The 22,780-nt window shown below is 38.8% G+C and overlaps 2 protein-coding genes across 3 annotated transcripts in view; both read right to left on the reverse strand.

Moving 5' to 3' along the window:
- Positions 1 to 5,928: 5,928 nt before the first annotated feature.
- GSTO1 (glutathione S-transferase omega 1) lies at positions 5,929 to 13,806 on the reverse strand. The gene is made up of 6 exons (XM_063434562.1): positions 13,657 to 13,806; positions 12,774 to 12,882; positions 11,215 to 11,437; positions 10,415 to 10,516; positions 6,810 to 6,916; positions 5,929 to 6,196 (listed from the first exon to the last, which is right to left on the reverse strand). The coding sequence occupies exons 1-6, from the start codon at positions 13,685 to 13,687 to the stop codon at positions 6,043 to 6,045; spliced, it is 726 nt and encodes a 241-aa protein (XP_063290632.1). The 5' UTR covers positions 13,688 to 13,806; the 3' UTR covers positions 5,929 to 6,042.
- Positions 13,807 to 20,255: 6,449 nt separating this feature from the next.
- LOC134575300 (glutathione S-transferase omega-1-like) overlaps positions 20,256 to 22,780 on the reverse strand; it is a 51,056-nt gene continuing 48,531 nt past the window's right edge. For both annotated transcript variants that reach the window (XM_063434564.1, XM_063434565.1), the window contains exon 6: positions 20,256 to 20,421. In XM_063434564.1, the coding sequence (XP_063290634.1) occupies positions 20,268 to 20,421 (154 nt within the window). In that variant the 3' untranslated portion in view covers positions 20,256 to 20,267. The remainder of the gene's footprint in view (positions 20,422 to 22,780) is intronic.

Genomic DNA, 22,780 nt, shown 5'->3' on the forward strand with positions numbered 1-22,780 from the left:
GAATACCATTGTGGTCAGCAGTACCCACAGAATTCCACAAGAGGGAGATCTCCTCAAACACCAATGCTAATATTATACATGCATACACATTATCACCACTACATTTATATTTCTATAAATCTGGCAGTCTAATGAATAACAGAGCGGATTTAAATTGGCAAACCAAATTGGTGAATTAAAACTCTTGCTGCCATTCGTTATGATTATCTAAATGTTATTGCTCTGGGGCTTGTGGGGTCCATTGTGGACTACAACCTGAATCACATTACATGGGGTGTACATACAGAGATACATTGGATTACCAAACAAAAACCAAAGGCACAAGTTATACATTTATACATCGAATAAAACTTCTGGTCATCATTTCATGACCTGTTCTGATTAATGCAAATATAATATATTGCTTTACTGAAAGAGTAGTGGATACATTGGCTGGAGGCTAGAAGAAGCAGAATATTAAATCAATGCTTGGGAAGTGTTGAAACCTCACCTGCAGAAATAATTCCAATATTTATACACTAATGAGGTTTTATAATACCCTGGCTATTCAAGTGTATTGGGCTTTTTTTTTTTTTCAATCATCATCTACATTTCCACGTTGTACCTAAATTCATCCTCAGTCTGATCTGAGAAAATCCCACATCATCTTTGTAAGAAGAGTAGATTTATTTGTCATTATAATAGGACATGGGGGGGGGGGGGCGTGGCTAGCTGAGACACTGAGCAGACGTGTATGTGTGGTGCTCCGGCTCCATACATTGGAAAAGAGACCTTATTGCCACGAGTTGCACAAAAAATGAGTTGCCCTCAAAGAGCGATGGGGCGCAAACATTAACCCCTTAAGGACACATGACGTGTGTGACACGTCATTATTCCATTTTATTCCAGAAGTTTGGTCCTTAAGGGGTTAAAGAAATGCTTGCCCAGAGAGTGTTAATCACCCAGACATCTGACTGTCCTTTGACCGACCTCAGGCCCGAAACAAGATGGTGCTGGGGAGGCAGTATGGCTCAAGCGACTCCAGTGACTCCATGGATGAAGAGAGATCGCCACAGGCCACCAATGGAGTGTACCAAAGGGCAGACTCAGACGCATCTCCCTCTCCAAAGGGGGACATAGAAAACTTATCCAGGACCTGAAAGAGGTCTGGAAGGCAGATTTGGTGGGAGTGTAGGCGGAGATCGACGGCTGCGCGGGGGATTGGGGAAGTGGAATGCGGAGAGTAGACACACGAGCGGCGTCTGACAGACACCTGCTCCCATGTGGAAGCCCTCACTCAACAGGTCTAAAGCCTCTCCTGCACGGTAGCAATATTCGAGGCAAGATACCGCCAGAAAAACATCAGGATTCGTGGAGCACCTGAAACAGTAGGCCCAGAGGCCCAACTGGATGTCGCTCACAAGGTGACATGGGCAATGGAGGTGAGAGGTGCAGGAGACTCACTGCATATCGTGGCAGCTTTCAGGATTTGGAAGGCACTGACCGCCCCACTGGACGACCCCATCGCTGTCACCCGGGACATAGCGGTGAAATCAGCCATTATGGCCTGTTCTAGGAAATACCCCACTGTAAATGTGGACAGCTGCAGGATTACAGCCTATGCGGACTTACCCTTCTTGGTCCTGGCAGCCAAATTCCTGCCCATCACCAAAACCTTGGTACCGGTGGGGTGTCTCGGGGACCCTAGGGGTACCACAGGGGTGGCGTCCTTGTTCTTTCATCCACAGAGGACCCAGAGGAACGTCTGCAGAAGCTCCAGCTGCCACCTCTGCCTGTGCCTCCCCCAACACAGCAGGAAACCGTAGCCCAGGGAGTTTAAATGGCCAAGGCGACACGGGAATCCAAGTCCCAGGCAGGGGAAGTCACAGGGCCCTCCATAGGACTGCACACATTGAAAGTCATTAGTGGCCTCCTTACAGCACAGCCTTGCCCTGGGATCCTCAGGGACTCATGTCCAGCTAATGTCCAGTTTTAGACATGAAATTATGCCTGTTGAAGTTGTCCTTATTTGCTTTTGTTTTACTTTTAGCAAGCTTCCGAGTTTTCAAAAATGCCCTCACATAGCTAGTGAGAGCACCTCGTGTATAGTATATGCATTACTCAATGTATTGTTAGCCCTAACATGTTTTCTTAACGATGTGACTACCATATTACCAATTATTACTGATGTGCTATAAGCATTGTACCGTACAAACAAATCTTGTGGTTCCACCCACACAAAACTAAAGAATTATAATAGGACATGAGAATTAAGCTACAAATTAAACTAGTAGTCGTAGAACAAGAAAGTAGGTTTGGGCACACCCAGTAGTTTCTTCAGCAGTTAGACCTTATTGTGGAGTTCAAAGATTTAGATAACGTTTCAGCTCCCCTGAGCCTATGCCATGTCTACCTGCTGAAGAAACTGTTGGGTGTGCCCAAACCTACTTTTGTGTTCCACTGGATTTGTCTCGACTGGGGCCCTCCCTGTTTTGGAGCACCCTAGTGGGAGTACTCCCTGAAAATGTGTGTGCAAGGTCCTCTGAAAATGCTACAAATTAAACTGTCTGGGTCACCATACTGGCAATATGCACAATGATTCTGTTTCAATTTAAAAAACAGACAGGATACGGAACACATGGGGTGGTTGTCAGCACTGTAACACGGTTGTGTAATGCCTTGACGTAACGTGATGTGCGTTGACGTGGCAGGTGAGCTTACACTTAGATGGCCATTGGAGTGATACTAAAAAATCTCTAGTTAGTTAAATGTCCATAGGGATTTAGGATAGTGAGCAAGTAACGTTTTTCCTTGGGTTTTATTGCATATGCTGGGGCTGATGTGTACTATAGTCATTGCTAGTGCCCAGCAGTAGTGGGAGTTTGAGTGAAGGACTTCATTTTGTATGTTTGTAATCTTTGTTTTATAGTTACTCACTGACTGACTTATATGACATTCATTTATTTATTTTTTTACTATGGTTTATTTTTTTTATTTTTTTTTATTCTGTATTATTTTTTTTATTCTGTATTATATGTGAATACATTTTCTATGCGAGCAGATCTGTTATGTAGTGTTATGTAATGTCTAACCAAATCAACGATGAGTTTCCTAATATCATCACTATGCAATAATAATGATATCCAGCATCATATTAGTACCAGCACTTAATGGACAATGGTTGGAATGTGGCTCTCTCTAGTGGTATTATGTGGAAAAGCCTTGATTTCAACACTCCGAAGTGTTATCACAGTAAATATCTTAATTCAACGTAACAAATTATGGAACATTGGGGGAATAACAGCAAGCATACACAACAAAAAACACTTGTGTACGTGCAAAAATACAATGAAAAAGGGACATTTGTATTTTATATACCAGGTTTAAATGTAAGCTCATTTTAGCAGGATCCTCACCACTATCAGTTTTTGTACGAGGGGGGAGAATGGGGTACGGTACTTATTCTTTGCAATAAGAAAACAATAATGTTCCTATTATGAACGGATCCTCCTTTATCTATACACACTTTTAGTGGCATTTGGTCACATATTGCTACTTTGTAGACTGCATTACTGTATTTGGACAGTAAATAAAGAACATTCACCAGAAACCTTTATACTTCCATTTTTGGAAAATGTGCCTCATTGTATTCAGTTTGTTTTCCTATTGCATATTTAGTGTGTATGCATTTGTGTGCTGCTATGTATTTTTTTTTTTTAGCAATAATGAAGTGTACTGTTCACCAAGCATATATATATATATATATATATATATATATATATATATATATATATATATATATTGTCCACTTCGTTGTGTTTTTTACATGATCTATGTATTTTTTACTTTTTTATATTTCACGTTTAATCATCAGGCGAGACCTAACCTCAGCATTTCTGCAGGGTAATGCAGAGCTTCTAACCAAGTGCAGCTCCAAAATAGGCATCGGCAAGGACTCCTTTCTGCAGGACCTCTCCGATTACTGCGAGGTAAGTTGCCATCGAGCCTCTGCCACCACACCAGGATCACTCCACACAGGTTTGCACTACCCAGCATTTCGGTGTGATGGGTGGCCTGATCCCCCTGATTTGTTTTGTGCAAGCCGCAAGCATGATGGTGATACCTCATGGTGTTTTGTCAGCCTAAGAGAATGGATACTATGAGATAATGTTTGCAAGGTACATAAACATCTCTGTATTGTGTGTGTACCTGTATTATACACAGAGCAGTGTGTGTGTGTTTATACATATCTATGGAAAGAGTGAGGGAGGCTCAGCAGCTCTCTATGTAAGCATACAGTATATCCAGGTGTTGTGTTACATAGCTAGAGTGAAATGTATTTTGTAGGTTAATTTAGTTAAATTCTGTACTGTAAGTGAACCCCTGATGTTGGAGCCAGCAAGTCTACTCTTGTAATTGCACGTTATCTACTACAGCAAAGGGCTGTGTTAATGTAGTCTAAGACTGTGCAACAGGGACAGTGGGTCCAGATATCTAGTTGGCCGATGAAGATAACCTCTTGCTGTCAGGGTGGACCTGCACAGAGGGAACAAGAATTAGTGTAACGAATGACTTTGTAACCAGTTCTTCCCTTTGTGCTCTATTTGCCCAGTTCTGTGTTCCCATTGGGAAAAATGTTTTTACCGTGTTTTTTTTTTTGTGTGTGTGTTTTTTTTTTACTGTATGCTGGATGTTTCTACAATAAACTTCGTAATAAAGTTCTTTGCGTTCCCAAGAAGAAGCTTGTTTGTCTCTTCATTGATGTCTCACAAGTATATTATTCACTGTCCTCTATATAGTAGTTACTAATAAGAGTATTGCCAGAGGACTAGACAGATATAATATGTTATAGTAACCAGATACCAGTGTATTATGTCCTGCATTGCCAGTGGATATGCCACCACAGCTAAGTCCTAGCATTTAGTTAAGCAGTCTAGTGGTGCAGATTAGGTAAAAGAAACCCATGGACGATAGCATGCCCAAACTGGTACACCGTCAGTGCCAGAGACACCAGGATCATATCGTCACAGCCGGCATCGGGAAGGACTGCAGATATTAGGTACAGGACTAACTATGTTTCCTTGATCACCGACACATACGTTTATTACTATGTCGAATGCTCTGACTGTTTGGATTTACACTCTGCTGCATTAATAAGAGACTGGATTTTTGTATTCACCTTCTGCCCATGTTAGGATCAGCTTCCTATTAAAACAGATCCTTTATCTATACACACTTCCATTTGTCAACATAGTGCAACATTGCGGACTGCATTACTGCATTTGAACACTATATAAAGAACGTTCACCAGATACCTTTATACTTCCATTTTTGCAAATTGTGTCTCATTGTTTCACTGTTTGTGTTTTCTTACTGCTTATTTAGTGTGTATATAATTGTGTGATTTTAAGTGAATTTATTCATTTTTAGCATTAATATATTGTCCACTTTATTGTGTCTTTACATGATCTATGTATTTTTTTCAACCTTCATTTTCTAAAGAATGGCTCCTGGTATTAGAGCATTGTTTAGTAGACAATTATTTTACCATACTTTTACTATCTATCTAGAGAAAGTTTCTTCTAAAGTACTCATATTTCTATTTTTTTACACCAAACTCCCTATTGGAATCTTGGCAAACTTTAGTTACCATGAGTAGAAATGCTGAGAAACTGGAAAATAAAATTTGTAGAAACTAACATGGTATATCCCTGTCTTCAATCACATGTACCAGAGTCCCTGTACGCAGCATTAACACTTATTTCTCTTAAGTTCAAGTGGTACAAACGTATTAAACATGTACCTGAATATTCCAGAAAAAGTTTAATTTTATTTATAGGCCTTGCATCAAACCATATTCCATTGCACTAGGGGGCCCTAGCTTGACCTTAATGCCAAGAAACTTGTAAATTATGCAGGTTTTTCCGAGTTCAAAATAAGAGACAATGCTAAACACTCAACGTTTATTGGTAAAATTTAGTTCTACAGAAAATAACATCATCACGAACAATGGTTTCAACCGAATAAGTTTGATAAATATGATTTGTCTAGGTAGCAATGATTTTAAAGACCGTAATCCACAGCATTGATGTTGCCCTGTATGTACAGCTTGAAAAATTCCTGCAAAACTTCTGGTGGAGTGAAGGTCTCCTTCACTGCAGGATCCTTAAGCATGAGGTTGTACCACTTCTTCAGCTCTGGAGTTTGAGTGAAAATACTACAAAACAAAACAAAATAAAGAGAAATAAAGGGTTGGTTTAAAGCAATTCTAAGCAGATAACACAAAGTTTAAATGTCCTTTAAATGCACTTCCACATTTCCCACAAATGCCCATTAATGCGCTGCAAGATGTCAAATTTTGGTGTCGGAGCTCTACGAATGACACAGGAAGATAGCTTTCAGCTTCACCCATTACCCAATCAAAATCCACCTAACGGGTAACCTTTGGTAACCTGATTCCCTGTCTCCATTCAAAAGAGAGCATGTAAAAAAAAAAAAGCTTTGCGGAGAAAAAAAAAAGCATGATTCTTAAAGATAAACTTTTTCAAAAAAAATCAATTCATTTTTTTAGAAACCCTATATGACCACGTGTGCAAAATGAAAACATGACGACAAAAGTAGTTGATTCGAAAGTTTAAAATGAGCTATATCACTGTAAAACTGACAGCTCATCAAAACGGGAAACATAGAATTATTCAATTCACCGGGATTCACTCTAAACTAGCATAAGCCAGTCCTTTAGAATCAGTGGGACAAAAGAAAAAAAGTTATCTCTGGTCACAAAGACCCCATGTGTGCAACATATAATATGTGATGGTAGATTCTCTTACTCTTCAACGCCAAATGCTACGAAACGCTCAAACCATGGATACAGCATGTAATCAATCATAGACAGAGATTCTCCTCCAAAGTAAGGTGTCTTTTTCTTAATTAGAATCTGGAAAATATATATAAAAAAAAAAAAGGATGTTAAAAAATGTACATAACATTTTCTCTTCACAGGCTCACATTCTCCTCTGCTGTTAAAGTTCAAGGTTTATTAGTCATGTCCCCGTGCAACTAATTTAGAGAAGAAACAAAGACTACAAACAGAACATTTAAATAATGCAACTACAACGCAAGACTCTCGGGTTGAATTCAAAATGGGGTTTGGGGGGGAAAGCTAAAAGGTTTTACTAATTTAACATCAAAACTAAAAAAAATCATCTTTGTAAAGACAGTGTCAGGAGGGGTCTAAGCACAGGCGATGCTAATTGCCATTAATAAGGTGTATCGGTGGTACGACTGACAGTCTGCTGGGCAGAGGGTAAGACCTTAAATGCCAGCCTATGCGCAGGATACATTCTTTGGAATGTTAATTTACAAAGACAAACAAAGGAGACCAGAAAAGTTTTAGTTACGAAGAATATTTAGAAAAATGGGCTTCAAGGGAGGATATTACAAATGTAGACTTACATGGAAGTATTTACTAAAGGATATCATAGAGAATAAACAAAAAAAGAAAAAAGAAAAAAATGCCATTCTACCTGTGTATGATTTACTGAGAAGATTATAGGCTTAAAAAGTAACTTTTAATAAATAAATCTATAATAAAAATATATTAAAGAAAAATCATATGAACAACAGGAGTGGGTGGAGACTATACAGTGAGTAAAACTCTGACTACTTATGCAAGCTGTAAAAGTGTATACATAACACTAATGCTGAAGCAATACTGTTTTGCTATAATATAACATCAGTGTATTCCCAAGTAATAGAAGTGATACTATATTATATATCACTAATAGCTGTAACAAGAGGGGGGAGATAAGACGACTGCTAAACCAGTGCTGTCAATAGTTAAAAGATTTATGGATAAGTAAATCCCTACATGATAGTACAACTAACGACATGGGTTAGCTCCACATACAATAATTGATAATGTTCTATGGTGCTTAACCTCAGAAAGATCCAAGATAATGGTTCAGCTAAGACAGATTACTGACAGATGGCAATTAGCCAGTTAAATATCACAAAAGCTGCCTAGATCATAGCAGCGTATTGATAATAAATAAAGGTTGCTGTCAAGCAGTAAAGTGTAAAATAAGGGGTTGCTGACCTGGCTCAGTTTTTTCTGCAAGATACCTAGCAGTATATTCTAGTGTAACAACGGCTGCCTGCACTGAGTTATCTTATGCTTTACCACAGTTGAGCACAAAGTAGTAGCTCACCTGTGAAGGACTGCTGACAGGCAGCAGTTAACCGGTTAAAAGTCACACAAGTAGCCTAAGTGCTAGCTGCATCTAAATAATAGGTCAAAGTATAAAGAGAGGGTTTACAAACAGTTTTGAACAGGTTGCCTAGGTAGTAGAAAATATACAGACAGTGACAGAGGAAGGTGTATAGAATAAAGATTCCTGAGTCTTGTGCCTTCGAGGGCACCCCTTAATAAAATGCCTGGTCTTATCAATCTCCCCCCATGAACATAATAAAGGAAAAAGAAAGAAAAATAAAGTATGTACAGAGCACATAAAATTAGTGTTAAGAGTCTCCAATATGCACTCCTGAGATGCTGGACATGAAAGAACTTGATGTCGGTAATTTAGCAATTGATAAGCAGAGAGTTAGGTGCCGACACCAATAATGTGTCAGTATACTGATGTTATATTGTAGCAAAACAGTATTGCTTCAGCATTAGTGTTATACACTTTTACAGCTTGTATAAGTAGTCAGAGTTTTACTCACTGTATAGTCTCCACCCACTCCTGTTGTTCATATGATTTTTCTTTAATATATTTTTATTTTAGATTTATTTATTAAAAGTTACTTTTTAAGCCTATAATCTTCTCAGTAAATCATACAAAGGTAGAATGGCATTTTTTTCTTTTTTTGTTTATTCTCTATGATATTCACCATTTAGGGGTTACCCCCCTTTTTTGTGCCCTCTACCTTGTGATATCTAAATTTTGGCCCTAGGTTAATTCTTTTCATTTTCTTCGTATAATATTTACTAAAGGAGTTCAGTGAGTTATGGTTAAAATAAACAGCAGGGTTTAAAAAAGAAAGGGGAAAAAAATACAATTGTGATGTGGGGCTAGAATAAGCAGCCTTCGGCACTCCAGATGTTGTGGACTACATCGCCCTTGATGCCTTGACAGCATTACGAATTTAAGAGCATTATGGGAAATGTAGTTCACAACATCTGGATTGCCATAGGCTGCCTGCCCCTTATGTAGTAAATGCCACCTTCTGCATGGTACATAGCACTTCCTTTAGGGGTCTCGTCGCAAACTATTTTGCTTGCCATACTGTGTGTGATGATATTTTCTATTTAACTCTGTTTCAGATTTTGAATTTGGTTTCTGCTGCTAAGAATTTTATTTTTTATAGTTGTGTCTTTTTGCCGAGCCACCGGCAGTATTTAAAAGCCAGCCATATTGTAGTTCTGCCATCTTATCAGTGTTGAAGAGCTTTCTAAAAGTCATTCACAATGGTTTGGCTCTTGGAAAGCTCACAATTCGAGCACCATGTAACTGCGTTTTAGTTTCCATGACTGCATTTCCCTTGTTTACCTCTGGATGATGTTTTTGTGCTAGAGTAGTCCTGACCCATCAGTCCCACAATATGTAGCTAGTTACGTCATAAGTTCTGTATCCTGAAAATTTCTTAACAAAACTTACTGGAACTTATTTAAACTTTTGGATTTATTTTTGGGGGTATATCCCTTTATGTTTTGTAACCTTAATGAGCTAGGAACCCTTCTCAGCAGATCAAACATTTGATTTTATCCTGGGGGTGCAGGTAAGTGGGGACACCTCCTGTTCACTCTGTTTGGTCTACACCTGTGAGTGAGTACTCATGTAAATTTATTTCATGTATGTCGTATGTATTGCTTCATAAAAAGTACACGTTCAGACATTTTCTGGTGATCGTTGTCCTTTAAATTAGTCTGTACTTGTGGCAAGGATCTGGAATATAAACACTTACCTGTTGCTTCAGTGTGAATGTACAGTTTCTGTAGTTGCCTAACACTGGTGCTTTATCCAACTTTTTAATTATTTCCCTCTATAATTTTATATATATTTTTTTGTCATGAACTTTATAATTTTTTTCTCAATGCAAATTCTTTTTTACTTTTAGCACAAGTCTAAGCTTTATTAAAATGAATATACCTCGTTATTTACTATAGTGAGAACCCAAAGTGATTTTCAAATTTCAAACCAAAGTAGCCAAACTCTAAAAATGTATAAATGCTTCCAGTTTGCATATTTCAGCCTTAAATTTCAAATTAACTTTCGTTAAGAACCCTGTTATATTCATATCACAGCCACATTGATTTATTTCCAAATATATATAAAATCTATTTGCTTTACATATATCTTTGGATCTTAGTATCGATGCACACAAAAATGGCTTAAAATGAAACCTGCTGGCTCTATATGAGATATAGCCTCACCTGTTGTAGTTTCTGGAGCTTGCCGAGTAATTCTGTCTTGAGTTCAGCAACATCTTTTTTTTCTTGCTGTGCCCCAAGGATTTTATAAAGTAGTGTGGTTACCTATAAATAATCCAAGAAGAAATTAGTGGAAAAAAAGTTGGCAGTCTTTTGTAGAAGAACTTTATATGAACATCTATCAGGGCTGGAAGTAAAAACCTATTTTTCTTGTGTGTGTATATACACTGTACACATGTTTATAACTTAAAAAAACATTGAAATTTTAAAAATTCTGCTTTGGTGCTTAAAGTGGTTATGGTGTCAGGTGTGCTGTGGATGTAAGTAGTCAAACAGTTTGCGTTTGGATCTGAGCCAATGAGCTAAGCTTTGCACTGTGGGGCTTAGCTCAAAGCAGAGCATCTGGTTCTCAGAGAGGCAGTGACTAGCGCACAGTGGACGGACCCCCAGTAAAAATACAAATTGTTGGCAAATGGTGTGACTGCTTACACTGGTGGGGTACCGGGACAATTGGAGCACTATAACCACTACAGCTCACTGTAGTGGTTATGGTGTTTGGTGTGTTCCTTTAAATTACCGCTCTGTCTGGGCAGCACAAATGATCTGACTGTAAGTGACTAAATGAAAAAAGCCAAACGGTATTTTTGTGAACATTTTGACGGCACTGCTCTACATAATCATATAGGTAAAAGCTATATACCAACTGTAACGGATCACGACCCAAGCCCTTAGAATACACGATGGAAAGGGAGGCAATATGTCAGGTTAAGCCAACAACATATAGTTGCCTAAATTATACATACCCCATTGTAAAACTCCAAAATCATCTTCTCCTTTGCCTTTTTGATTGGGTCTGCAGGGGTTAACTTCTTGCCAGGATAGGCTTCATCCAGAAAATCACAGACTATGGGGGACTCGAAGATTACCTCCCCATCACTCAGCTCCACAGCCGGCACACAGCCTGATGGGATTTTCTCCAAAAACCAGTCCGGCTTACTCTTTAAGTTGATGTTAATGACGTCATGCCTAAAATAAACTGAAGTAAGTACAAGGGATTTTTTCATACAATAATAGGCACCCTTGGGGGAGATTTATGTATTTTTATTCCAATCGAGATACCGACAAAACCTGGACTGTTAGTGTCTAGTGAGGACTGACTTGAGAACCACTGATCTAAATTAATAGCAGACAGACAATTGAAAAGATAGGACAAAAAAAAGTAGTCTTCTTGAGAAGTAGAGATCAGAATTGAGAACGCCGGTCCAAACCGCCTCCCCAAAACAACCCACCGCTCACCCATAATATCACATGACGTGTTTAGCCCATAGACTAAGTTAAGGAATTTGTTAATGGGCTCCGGCAGTTTCTGTTCAGGAGGAATTAGATATATATAATGTTCTCTCTTTCATAAAAATAATTCGACATGGTTTATACTTGTTGCACATATTTGTACAGAATTCTTTTGACTAAAGTGGGAATTCCAAGTACCGTAAATTTCAAACTTAAGGAAAATATTGCTGAGTTAAAAAAATTAAGTCAACTGTGCTTTCACTTCGGCTACGCTGGGCTATTTCGAAATCCCTATCAATTCTCTTCTTTAGTGAATATTCATGTTACATTATAACAAATTGCATACTTTATATATAAACAGAAATATCTTTATCGTCCTCCCTAATAGTGCATGTATTTGTGGCTTAATGACTTGTTTGTTGAACAATGAAAAGAAGACCTTACAGGACAAAAATATTCTTTTATTTTTTTTGGCCCCAAGAGGAATGTCTCAATAAAGTCTAGCACAACGGTGTTATTAAATCAACCAATAGCTGCTGTCAAGTATTATTTAGAGATAAATTTGATTTGCTGGTGACAGCCTGTATTTCAATATCTTATAATGAAATATCACTGCATTGGAATCAATGGAGATTTATATAAGTGGTTTTTGTTCTAAAAATTTGTGAAAATTATAAAAGAGGCGAAGTCACTAATTGAATGTTTTTGCTGGTTTCCATGGTAGTTAGCCCAATTTTATTACACATGAACACTGTGATAAATCTCCACTGTACTGTACACATCAAGCCCATGTGCATTGTTCTGTCCTCGTAGTGTACAGGATGGGAGAAATATTTTATCTCTGACTTAACACAGGTGAGTTAACACCTGTACATGGGGTGCGGTCCTGAGGATAGGTTTGGAAAAAAAATCTCTGTACAGACCTTTCTTCTACTGGTCATGACATGTACCAAAGACATAATCCTGCATTTATAAACTGCAAAAAAAATATGTCATTATAGATTTATTTAAATGGGCAAATAGGGCACTCTGATTCTTTATATTGAAAAATGTAAATTTTTGAAATGCTTACTTGATGCCCTTGGCAAATAAAACCAGTCTTGCTCGCTGGGCAAATGGACAGAACCTCATGCTGTAGAGACGAAGATTTCCTTCAGGGACAGGCCCCGGGGCAGGGGAGCCTAAAAAATAAAAAATAAATCTCAATATATAACTTACAACACATTGGGATTTATTCAGTCAATGATGACTTGCAGTGAACTGAAAGTCTGATGGCCAATTCTCCATCTCAGCTATAGTGGCAAATTCAGTATTTTATTCTATGGTGTGCATTTTGGTTTTCAGTTACCATTGACAATTAGAATATTGTATATAGCGACAACATATTCCGCAGCGCTGTACTATAGAAAAACGGACAAAAATATAAGTCTAACAAAACATGGTTAAAATTTCTGATGCAGATGAAGAGAAAATTAAATCACCTTTTAGCGAAAAAGCCCTTTAATAAAGTACAAACAAGGGCAAATTATTTAAAGAGACAATATAGGCACCAAGATCACTTCATCTCAGGGGGACACTGCAGTATTAGCAGTATTAGAAATACAGATTTCTATTGCTAACACTATAGTGTTCCTTTAAAAAGAAAAAAACCACAAAAAAAACTATAAACAAAATGACAGCTGTTTTGCTAGAATTGAAAAATATTTTAAGTTTTGTTGGTAACAATGCAGATAAACCTGTAACTCCTGGCATTTAAGAGGTATGGGGTCATACATCAACCATACAAAGTGATAGGAGCAGTTAGCAACTTAAGTATTTTTAACTACATTACCCATTGATGCTCATCCAACCTGCAGCACTTGAAACTGCAACTACCTTGCCCAAGCTGTCTAATACATGGTTAACACAAAATGGTTAACCTCCAGGATCCTTCCCAGCTGACAGCATGGATTTACCTTTTCCCAAACTCTTCTGAGACCCAGTCATGTCTGGGGAGGGAGTGCAGGCAGATCCAGAGAGTGAGACACAAACCCAGGGAGGAGATACAATGTATCCGGAGCTCTGCACTGCCTGCTGCCTATATACTGTATCCCCACCCCTCCGGTCTAATGATCACCCAGAAACAAACAGCAACACAGCACTCCTGCATGACAGACGCTAATCTGTATTATTTACACACTGACAGGGGGTTATAATACAGCCATTATACTGTACTACACACTGACAGGGGGGGGGGATTATAATGCAGCCATTATACTGTACTACACACTGACAGGGGGGGGGGATTATAATACAGCCATTATACTGTATTACACACTGACAGGGGGAGATTATAATACAGCCATTATACTGTACTACACATTGACAGGGGGATTATAATACAGCCATTATACTGTACTACACACTGACAGGGGGGGATTATAATGCAGCCATTATACTGTACTACACACTGACAGGGGGGGGATTATAATACAGCCATTATACTGTATTACACACTGACAGGGGGAGATTATAATACAGCCATTATACTGTACTACACACTGACAGGGGGATTATAATACAGCCATTATACTGTACTACACACTGACAGGGGGGGATTATAATGCAGCCATTATACTGTACTACACACTGACAGGGTGATTATAATACAGCCATTATACTGTACTACACACTGACAGGGGAAGATTATAATACAGCCATTATACTGTACTACACACTGACATGGGGATTATAATACAGCCATTATACTGTACTACACACTGACAGGGGGAGATTATAATACAGCCATTATACTGTACTACACACTGACAGGGGGATTATAACACAGCCATTATACTGTATTACACACTGACAGGGGGGATTATAATACAGCCATTATACTGTACTACACACTGACAGGGGGAGATTATAATACAGCCATTATACTGTACTACACACTGACAGGGGGAGATTATAATACAGCCATTATACTGTACTACACACTGACAGGGGGATTATAATACAGCCATTATACTGTATTACACACTGACAGGGGGGGATTATAATACAGCCATTATACTGTACTACACACTGACAGGGGGAGATTATAATACAGCCATTATACTGTACTACACACTGACAGGGGGATTATAATACAGCCATTATACTGTACTACACACTGACAGGTGGGTTATAATACAGCCATTATACTGTACTACACACTGAGAGGGGGAGATTATAATACAGCCATTATACTGTACTACTCACTGACAGGGGAGATTATAATACAGCCATTATACTGTACTACACACTGACAGGGGAGATTATAATACAGTCATTATACTGTACTACACACTGACAGGGGGGATTATAATACAGCCATTATACTGTACTACACACTGACAGGGAGATTATAATACAGCCATTATACTGTACTACACACTGACAGGGGGATTATAATACAGCCATTATACTGTACTACACACTGACAGGGGGATTATAATACAGCCATTATACTGTACTACACACTGACAGAGGGATTATAATACAGCCATTATACTGTACTACACACTGACAGGGGGATTATAATACAGCCATTATACTGTACTACACACTGACAGGGGGATTATAATACAGCCATTATACTGTACTACACACTGACAGGGGGATTATAATACAGCCATTATGCTGTACTACACACTGACAGGTGGGTTATAATACAGCCATTATACTGTACTACACACTGAGAGGGGGAGATTATAATACAGCCATTATACTGTACTACTCACTGACAGGGGAGATTATAATACAGCCATTATACTGTACTACACACTGACAGGGGAGATTATAATACAGTCATTATACTGTACTACACACTGACAGGGGGGGATTATAATACAGCCATTATACTGTACTACACACTGACAGGGAGATTATAATACAGCCATTATACTGTACTACACACTGACAGGAGGAGATTATAATACAGCCATTATACTGTATTACACACTGACAGGGGGAGATTATAATACAGCCATTATACTGTACTACACACTGACAGGGGGAGATTATAATACAGCCATTATACTGTACTACACACTGACAGGGGGATTATAATACAGCCATTATACTGTACTACACACTGAGAGGGGGAGATTATAATACAGCCATTATACTGTACTACACACTGACAGGGGGATTATAATACAGCCATTATACTGTACTACACACTGACAGGGGGATTATAATACAGCCATTATACTGTACTACACACTGACAGGGGGAGATTATAATACAGCCATTATACTGTACTACACACTGACAGGGGGATTATAATACAGCCATTATACTGTACTACACACTGACAGGGGGATTATAATACAGCCAATATACTGTACTATACACTGACAGGGGGATTATAATACAGCCATTATACTGTATTACACACTGACAGGGGGAGATTATAATACAGCCATTATACTGTACTACATACTGACAGGGGGAGATTATAATACAGCCATTATACTGTACTACACACTGACAGGGGGATTATAATACAGCCATTATACTGTACTACACACTGACAGGGGGATTATAATACAGCCATTATACTGTACTACACACTGACAGGGGGATTATAATACAGCCATTATACTGTACTACACACTGACAGGGGGATTATAATACAGCCATTATACTGTACTACATACTGACAGGGGGAGATGGACAGCATGTAGTAGCTGACTGACATACTCAGCCAGTGAGCCGCCATGTACTGCAGGGCTCAGTTTAGGAAATCCAACGTTATCTTTATAAAGAAAGTGCTGAAACCGAGACTAGGACTTGGCCGACCACGGGTAGGAATTCAAACCATTAGCATCATGTTGTAATCACATGTTGGGTGTCAATTAAACCCTCAACGAGCGATGTGATTAATGTGTATAATGTAAGGCACAACATTAATAAATGTGTGAATTGTTATTTATAATTGTTGTAATTCTCACCATACAAGTATTTTTAGGAATGCGACTTTGGTATTGTCGTTAATCTCCCAGTCTATAGAAGAATAGAAAGCGTCCTGCCGTCTAAGACTGGAAGCAGTAAAACCAGATAAACTTTCAAAGTCATTACAGAAAATGTAACTGCCCTTTAGCCATTAAACCGCCTCAACGGAAAAGCACAATTTTTTGTTTTGTTTTTTTTCTCGACTGGAATGACTAAGCACATACTTAACAGAAAACCTACATATTCATGATGACTGTCAACATACATTACGTACATTTATTAAAGCCGTTTGAAATCTGTCATGGAAAACATGCACATGCAGAAAAATGAACCAGTTGAACTTTTAAAGGTGGCAGACTCTTTAACTTATTTTTTTATTTTTCCAAGAACATTGTTGCAATTTCACTCTTTACAGAAACACGATAGGGTCAGGCACATAAACATGTATTCCTGACACTGTAGCTTTAAAATACCTATTTAGGTATCAGGCCTTTTTTCGCATGCTGTGCTGCGGCTTGCTCCACCTCCATGACTGAGATCATCAAACATGATGATCTCAGCCAATCCAATAGGGTTCCAATAGGAAAGCATTGGGAGGCTATTGTGAAGGCTCGGCAAAACGATGCATTGTGCCAGTCAGCATCTCCTCACTAGAATTGATCCATTGAATCATTGCCACTAGAGGTATTCCTAGGCAGCAATGTAAACATTAAAAAGCCTGCAGGGACAGGTTATAGATACCAGAGCAACTACATTAAGCTCTGGTGACTGTTGTGTCCCTTTAACTTAAAAATAAGCACATTGTATGTTAAAGGGACAATCTAGATTGGGATGACTCAGCACTCAACATTTTCTTTGCAAATTAAATCTGAGCTTTTAAACTGAGGCTAAAAATGGCAAGCAGTTACTAAAGTATACTTCCAACTTTCCAATTTACGCCTCAACGTAATATTTTTGGATAAACTTTTTTTTTTTTTTTTAAATTCTTTATTTTTCCGGTTGACAGAATTGACAAGTACACGGATGTTGCACAAAAGGTATTGCGTGGGCTTATGCAAAAGCCAAAGTGCAAACAGTTCAAAAATACATTGTGATACAGAGAGGTATATACAGGTAGAGTAGTTATTTGGTAATGCAACATTATTTTCTCGTATGCGATTCTGTTCTGTCGAGTTTCTAAACATTTTAAACAAACCAAAACAAATATAAACAAGTTTGAACGTACGGTCATGTTTCCTTGTTGCAGCACAAGGAACAGTAACTAAAATTTAAGGGGCGAGAGGGGATTATTGGATCAACTTTTTAAAACGATTATTTTAAAATATCAAAAATATATCCTATGTAAAAATGTAGCATTATTAAATCATTTCAAAAGTTTATGCAAAAATATTAAATAATTTGAAAAATGTATCCAAATATATTAAATCGATCGGTTAATTTGTTAAACTATAGCCCTGTAAGCCTTACTTCAGTAGTGGGGAAAGTAATGGAAACCATGTTATAGGGATAGGATTGTTGAACATCTAAAATCACATGGATTTCAAGATCAGAGACAACATGGGTTTACTAGAGGGAGATCATGCCAAACTAATCTTATTGATTTTTTTTTTTTTGATTGGGTAACTAAAATAATAGATCAGGGTGGTGCAGTAGACATTGCTTACCTAGATTTCAGTAAGGCTTTTGACACTGTTGCACATAGAAGGCTTATCAATAATCTGCAATCTTTAAGTTTGGATTCCAATATTGTTGAATGGGTAAGGCAGTGGCTGAGTGACAGGCAACAGAGGGTTGTAGTCAATGGAGTATATTCGAAGCTTGGGCTTGTCACCAGTGGGGTACCTCAGGGATCTGTACTTAGACCCATTCTTTTTAATATTTTTATTAGTGATATTGCAGAAGGTCTTGATGGTAAGGTGTGTCTTTTTGCGGATGATACTAAGATATGTAACAGGGTTGATGTTCCAGGAGGGATAAGCCAAATGGAAAATGATTTAGGTAAACTAGAAAAATGGTCAGAGTTGTGGCAACTGACATTTAATGTGGATAAGTGCAAGATAATGCATCTTGGACGTAAAAACCCAAGGGCAGAGTACAGAATATTTGATAGAGTCCTAACCTCAACATCTGAGGAAAGGGTTTTAGGGGTGATTATTTCTGATGACTTAAAGGTAGGCAGACAATGTAATAGAGCAGCAGGACTGAAACAGATTTTTAAAAAAGTCAGCTTTGCAGCACAATGAGGCGGCAGCGTATGAACTGGCTTTAACTCATGTGTATGGAAAATGACATCCTGAAGACCATTGACTTCAAGCCACTTATAAAGCAATTCTCTGCAAATACATTTTGCAAAGGTTTGTGTTGAACACTTGATTAATAATAAATAATTCATAGTTATGTCATACTGTGCTCTCTCCATCTGTATGAGTACCATTTTTATGTTGAATTTCCAGCTTTTCAACTTCAAAGCTCTTGTTATATTATTAAAATGTTTATGTGGATTAAAGGACCACTATAGTCACCCAGACCACTTCAGCTCAATGAAGTGGTCTGGGTGCCGCCATGTCCCCCTAGTTTTATCCCTGCAGCTGAAAACATAGTAGTTTCAGAGAATGTTTACATTGCAGGGTTAATCCAACCTCTTGTGGCTGTCTTCCTGACAGCCGCTAGAGGCGCTTCTGTGACGATGAATGCAAAATTTGCATCTAGTGTGCAGAACGTCCATAGGAAAGCTTTGAGAAATGCGTTAGTAAGGGACTGTTTGAATGCGCGTGCGGCACTTGCCGCAAATGCGCATTCGGCTCCACTCGGGAGCTGACGTCGGCGGGGGAGGAGAGATCACCAGCACCGAGGGAGCCCGGCGCTGGATTAAAGTATGTAACTGAAGGGGTTTTTACTCCTTCAGTGCCAAGGGAGGGGGACCCTGAGGGTGGGGGTTCATAAGGATGCTATAGTGTCAGGAAAACAAGTTTGTTTTCCTGACACTATAGTGATCCTTTAATCTCTGCTGCAAAGCATGTTTTTGTCATCTTTAAACGCTGATTTTATTGGAGGTACCGATAAATATAAGCTTAATGTTATTGATCATTTAAATTTTAATTCTTGTGAGTGGTTGTGTAGGCGGCCATCCCAAATGATTGTCATCCGTACTGCAAATATAAATACCTTAACTTACAGGATATAGCTCAGACTGTATTTCTGCCTCATGATAGGACAATATTTATATTGAAATTTAGTAAAGACTTTGCATCTAATCCAGTGGCGGTCGCGGAGCTAAGCAGAGGAGGCCATGGTGAATTACCGTATTTTCATTTTCTTTGGCCCAACTTCAGCGCACAGATGGCCAAATCCATATTCCATTGTGAAAGCCAATCCATAAATTGCCCTTAGAGGGCCACAGACCTTCATGATCAAATTTTTTTTACTAATACTTATGCAGGTTTTTCTGATTTTAAAATAACAGACGATGCTAAAGAGAACACTCAACGTTTATTGGTGAAATTTACTGCTACAGAGATCATCATGAATACTGGTTTAAGCCGAATGTGTTTGAAAAATATGGTTTGTCTAGTTAGCAGTGATTTTAGAGACCGTAATCCACAGCCTCGATGCTGTCCTGTGAGTACAGCTTGTAAAAATTCTTTAAAACTTCTGGTGGAGTGAAGGTCTCCTTCACTGCAGGATCCTTAAGCATGAGGTTGTGCCACTTCTTCAGCTCTGGAGTTTGAGTCAAAATACTACAAAACAAAAAGAAGAGGAACGGTTAGTTTACAGCCACTATAATCAGATGACACAAAGCTTAAATGTCCTTTAAATGCCCTTCCACATTTCACACAAAGGTCCGTTAATGAGCTGCAAAATGTGAAACTTATGTGTCGGAGCTCTACGATTCACACAGGAGGATAGTGTTCAGCTCCACCCATTACCCAATCAAAATCCATCTAAACCAGTTCTGGAACACACATTGTGCTGACCGCTAAAGAAATGAATAATCTTTGATAACCTGATTCCCTGTCTCCATTCAGAATAAAGCAGGTAGACGCCTTTCCGGAGAGAAAAGGGAAAAAAACATGGTTCTTAGAGAACATGTGTATTTAATAATTATAATCTTTTTTTTTTTTTTTTTTTTTAAATAATGTGTTTGATTATTTGATATCCTATGTGAACACGTGTGCAAAACAAAAACATGACAACAAAAATAGTGGATTGAAAAGTTTCAAATTTGAGATATCATGAAGGGCGGAGCTTCTCAGCTGAGCATACCAGACGTGTATTGTCTGTGCTCCTCTGCCTGGGACAGGGGGTATGATAGAAACATTTAAATATATAAAGGGAATCCGCATAGTAAAAGAGGAGAGTATATTTAAAAGAAGAAAAACTACCACAACAAGAGGACAGAGTCTTAAATCAGAGGGGTAAAGGTTTAAAAATAATATCAAGAAGTATTACTTTACTGAGAGGGTAGTGGATGCATGGAAGAACCTTCCAGCTGACGTGGTAGAGGTTAACACAGTGAGGGAGTTTAAGCATGCATGGGATAGGCATAAGGCTATCCTAGATATGAGACTAATTCAGGTATTAAAACAATTGTCCAGACTAGATGGGCAGAATGGCTCCTATCTGCCGACACATTTTATGTTTCTATTGACTAAAAAACAGTTCCTAACCGCTACCAGCAATCATCCTGATAAGGTGACGTTGGTGTATCCATTGATACCAAACTTGGGTTTCCCCATCGCTAGAACGCCTGCTATGAGGATTGCGGGCTACCTCAGTGTGGGCTGTGGAGCGACAGCTGCTCTCCTAGCCCTTCACCTGGCAGAGTGAAGCTAGTGTCGAGCTATTTCCTCCCCCCCCCCCCCTCTCTGGACCGGTGGGCGTCATCCCGTTTCCCCCAGATTTGCCCCCTATACCCTTTGTCAATGTAAAAACTGGTTTGAATCGTCACTGTTAAAGCTTCTTAATTTCTTCTTGTCTTTGATTGATACATACGTCTTTTGTATATATAGTCTTGGGCCAAATGCTCGCCCTATTAATAAATGTCTATATTAATAAAAAGTACTAATACGCAATCTGACTTACGGTTTCTTCAGGTTTATTCTTAGTTACGGATACATAATAAAACAACAAATGATGTTACAGGATAATAGATATTCAACAGCAGATGGTAATTGCTGGACTTTTTTACATCCTTACATCTTTACATCGTGCGAGAGGCAGAGAGAACCAAGAGCTAAGAGAGAGAGCCCAGAGAGAGAGAGAGAAAGAGTGACAAGAGAGACCTTGTGTCCCTCTGTTACTATATATATATGTGCCTGTGGCGAAACCAACCTCGCCACTGTGAACTGGAGAAGCCTGGTTGCCCGCCTGCTGCCTTTGGACTATGGTCCTGGGACATTGGGCCCTTTAAAAACAGTGTTCGGCCCTAACAGAGTGCATGTCACTCATTCTGGCCCCTTAAATATTGTGGGAGAAGGATTGGCACTTTTTATATGGCACTTCGGATGCAGCCGAAGTGCCGAAGTTGTCGAAGTTGCCGAAGTGCCGAAGTTACCGAAGTTGTCGAAGTCGTCGAAGTGACCGGCATCGGACAAAGGACCACGTGGCGGCGGCCATTTTAACTTCGAACACCGCCGACCCTTACCATCGACTCCACTTCGACACTTCGACTAAAGTCAAAGTACCGGCAACACTTCGAACGGGACTTAGCCGTTTATGCAGGAAATTGACCGACCGCACAGCCCAAATCCATGGAACTGTTTTGGGCAAGAAAATGTGCTTGCGGTCGGTCATAAAAGAACTCCCGTCTAACTTTTTATCCACTGAAGGGATTGGTATGATTTTTGAGAGTGTTTATGTTTAGAGTATGCTGAGTCTGAATATGTTATTTTTATGGAGATTAAATGTATGGTTTTAGAGTTATGAAAGTTGGGTAGAAAGTATGTTTTAACTGTATGTGTAATTGAGTTTCCTCTCAGGATAAGGGGAGGGAATATGTGGGATGTAACTGTGATATGATTGGTTGTTTTATCCCTCCCTGTGGGCGGTCCTGTATTTGCAACAACTGTAATAAAAAACAGGTTGGGTGTCCCAGCA

Source organism: Pelobates fuscus, chromosome 10 (genome assembly GCF_036172605.1).
Source record: "Pelobates fuscus isolate aPelFus1 chromosome 10, aPelFus1.pri, whole genome shotgun sequence".
NCBI lineage: Eukaryota > Metazoa > Chordata > Amphibia > Anura > Pelobatidae > Pelobates > Pelobates fuscus.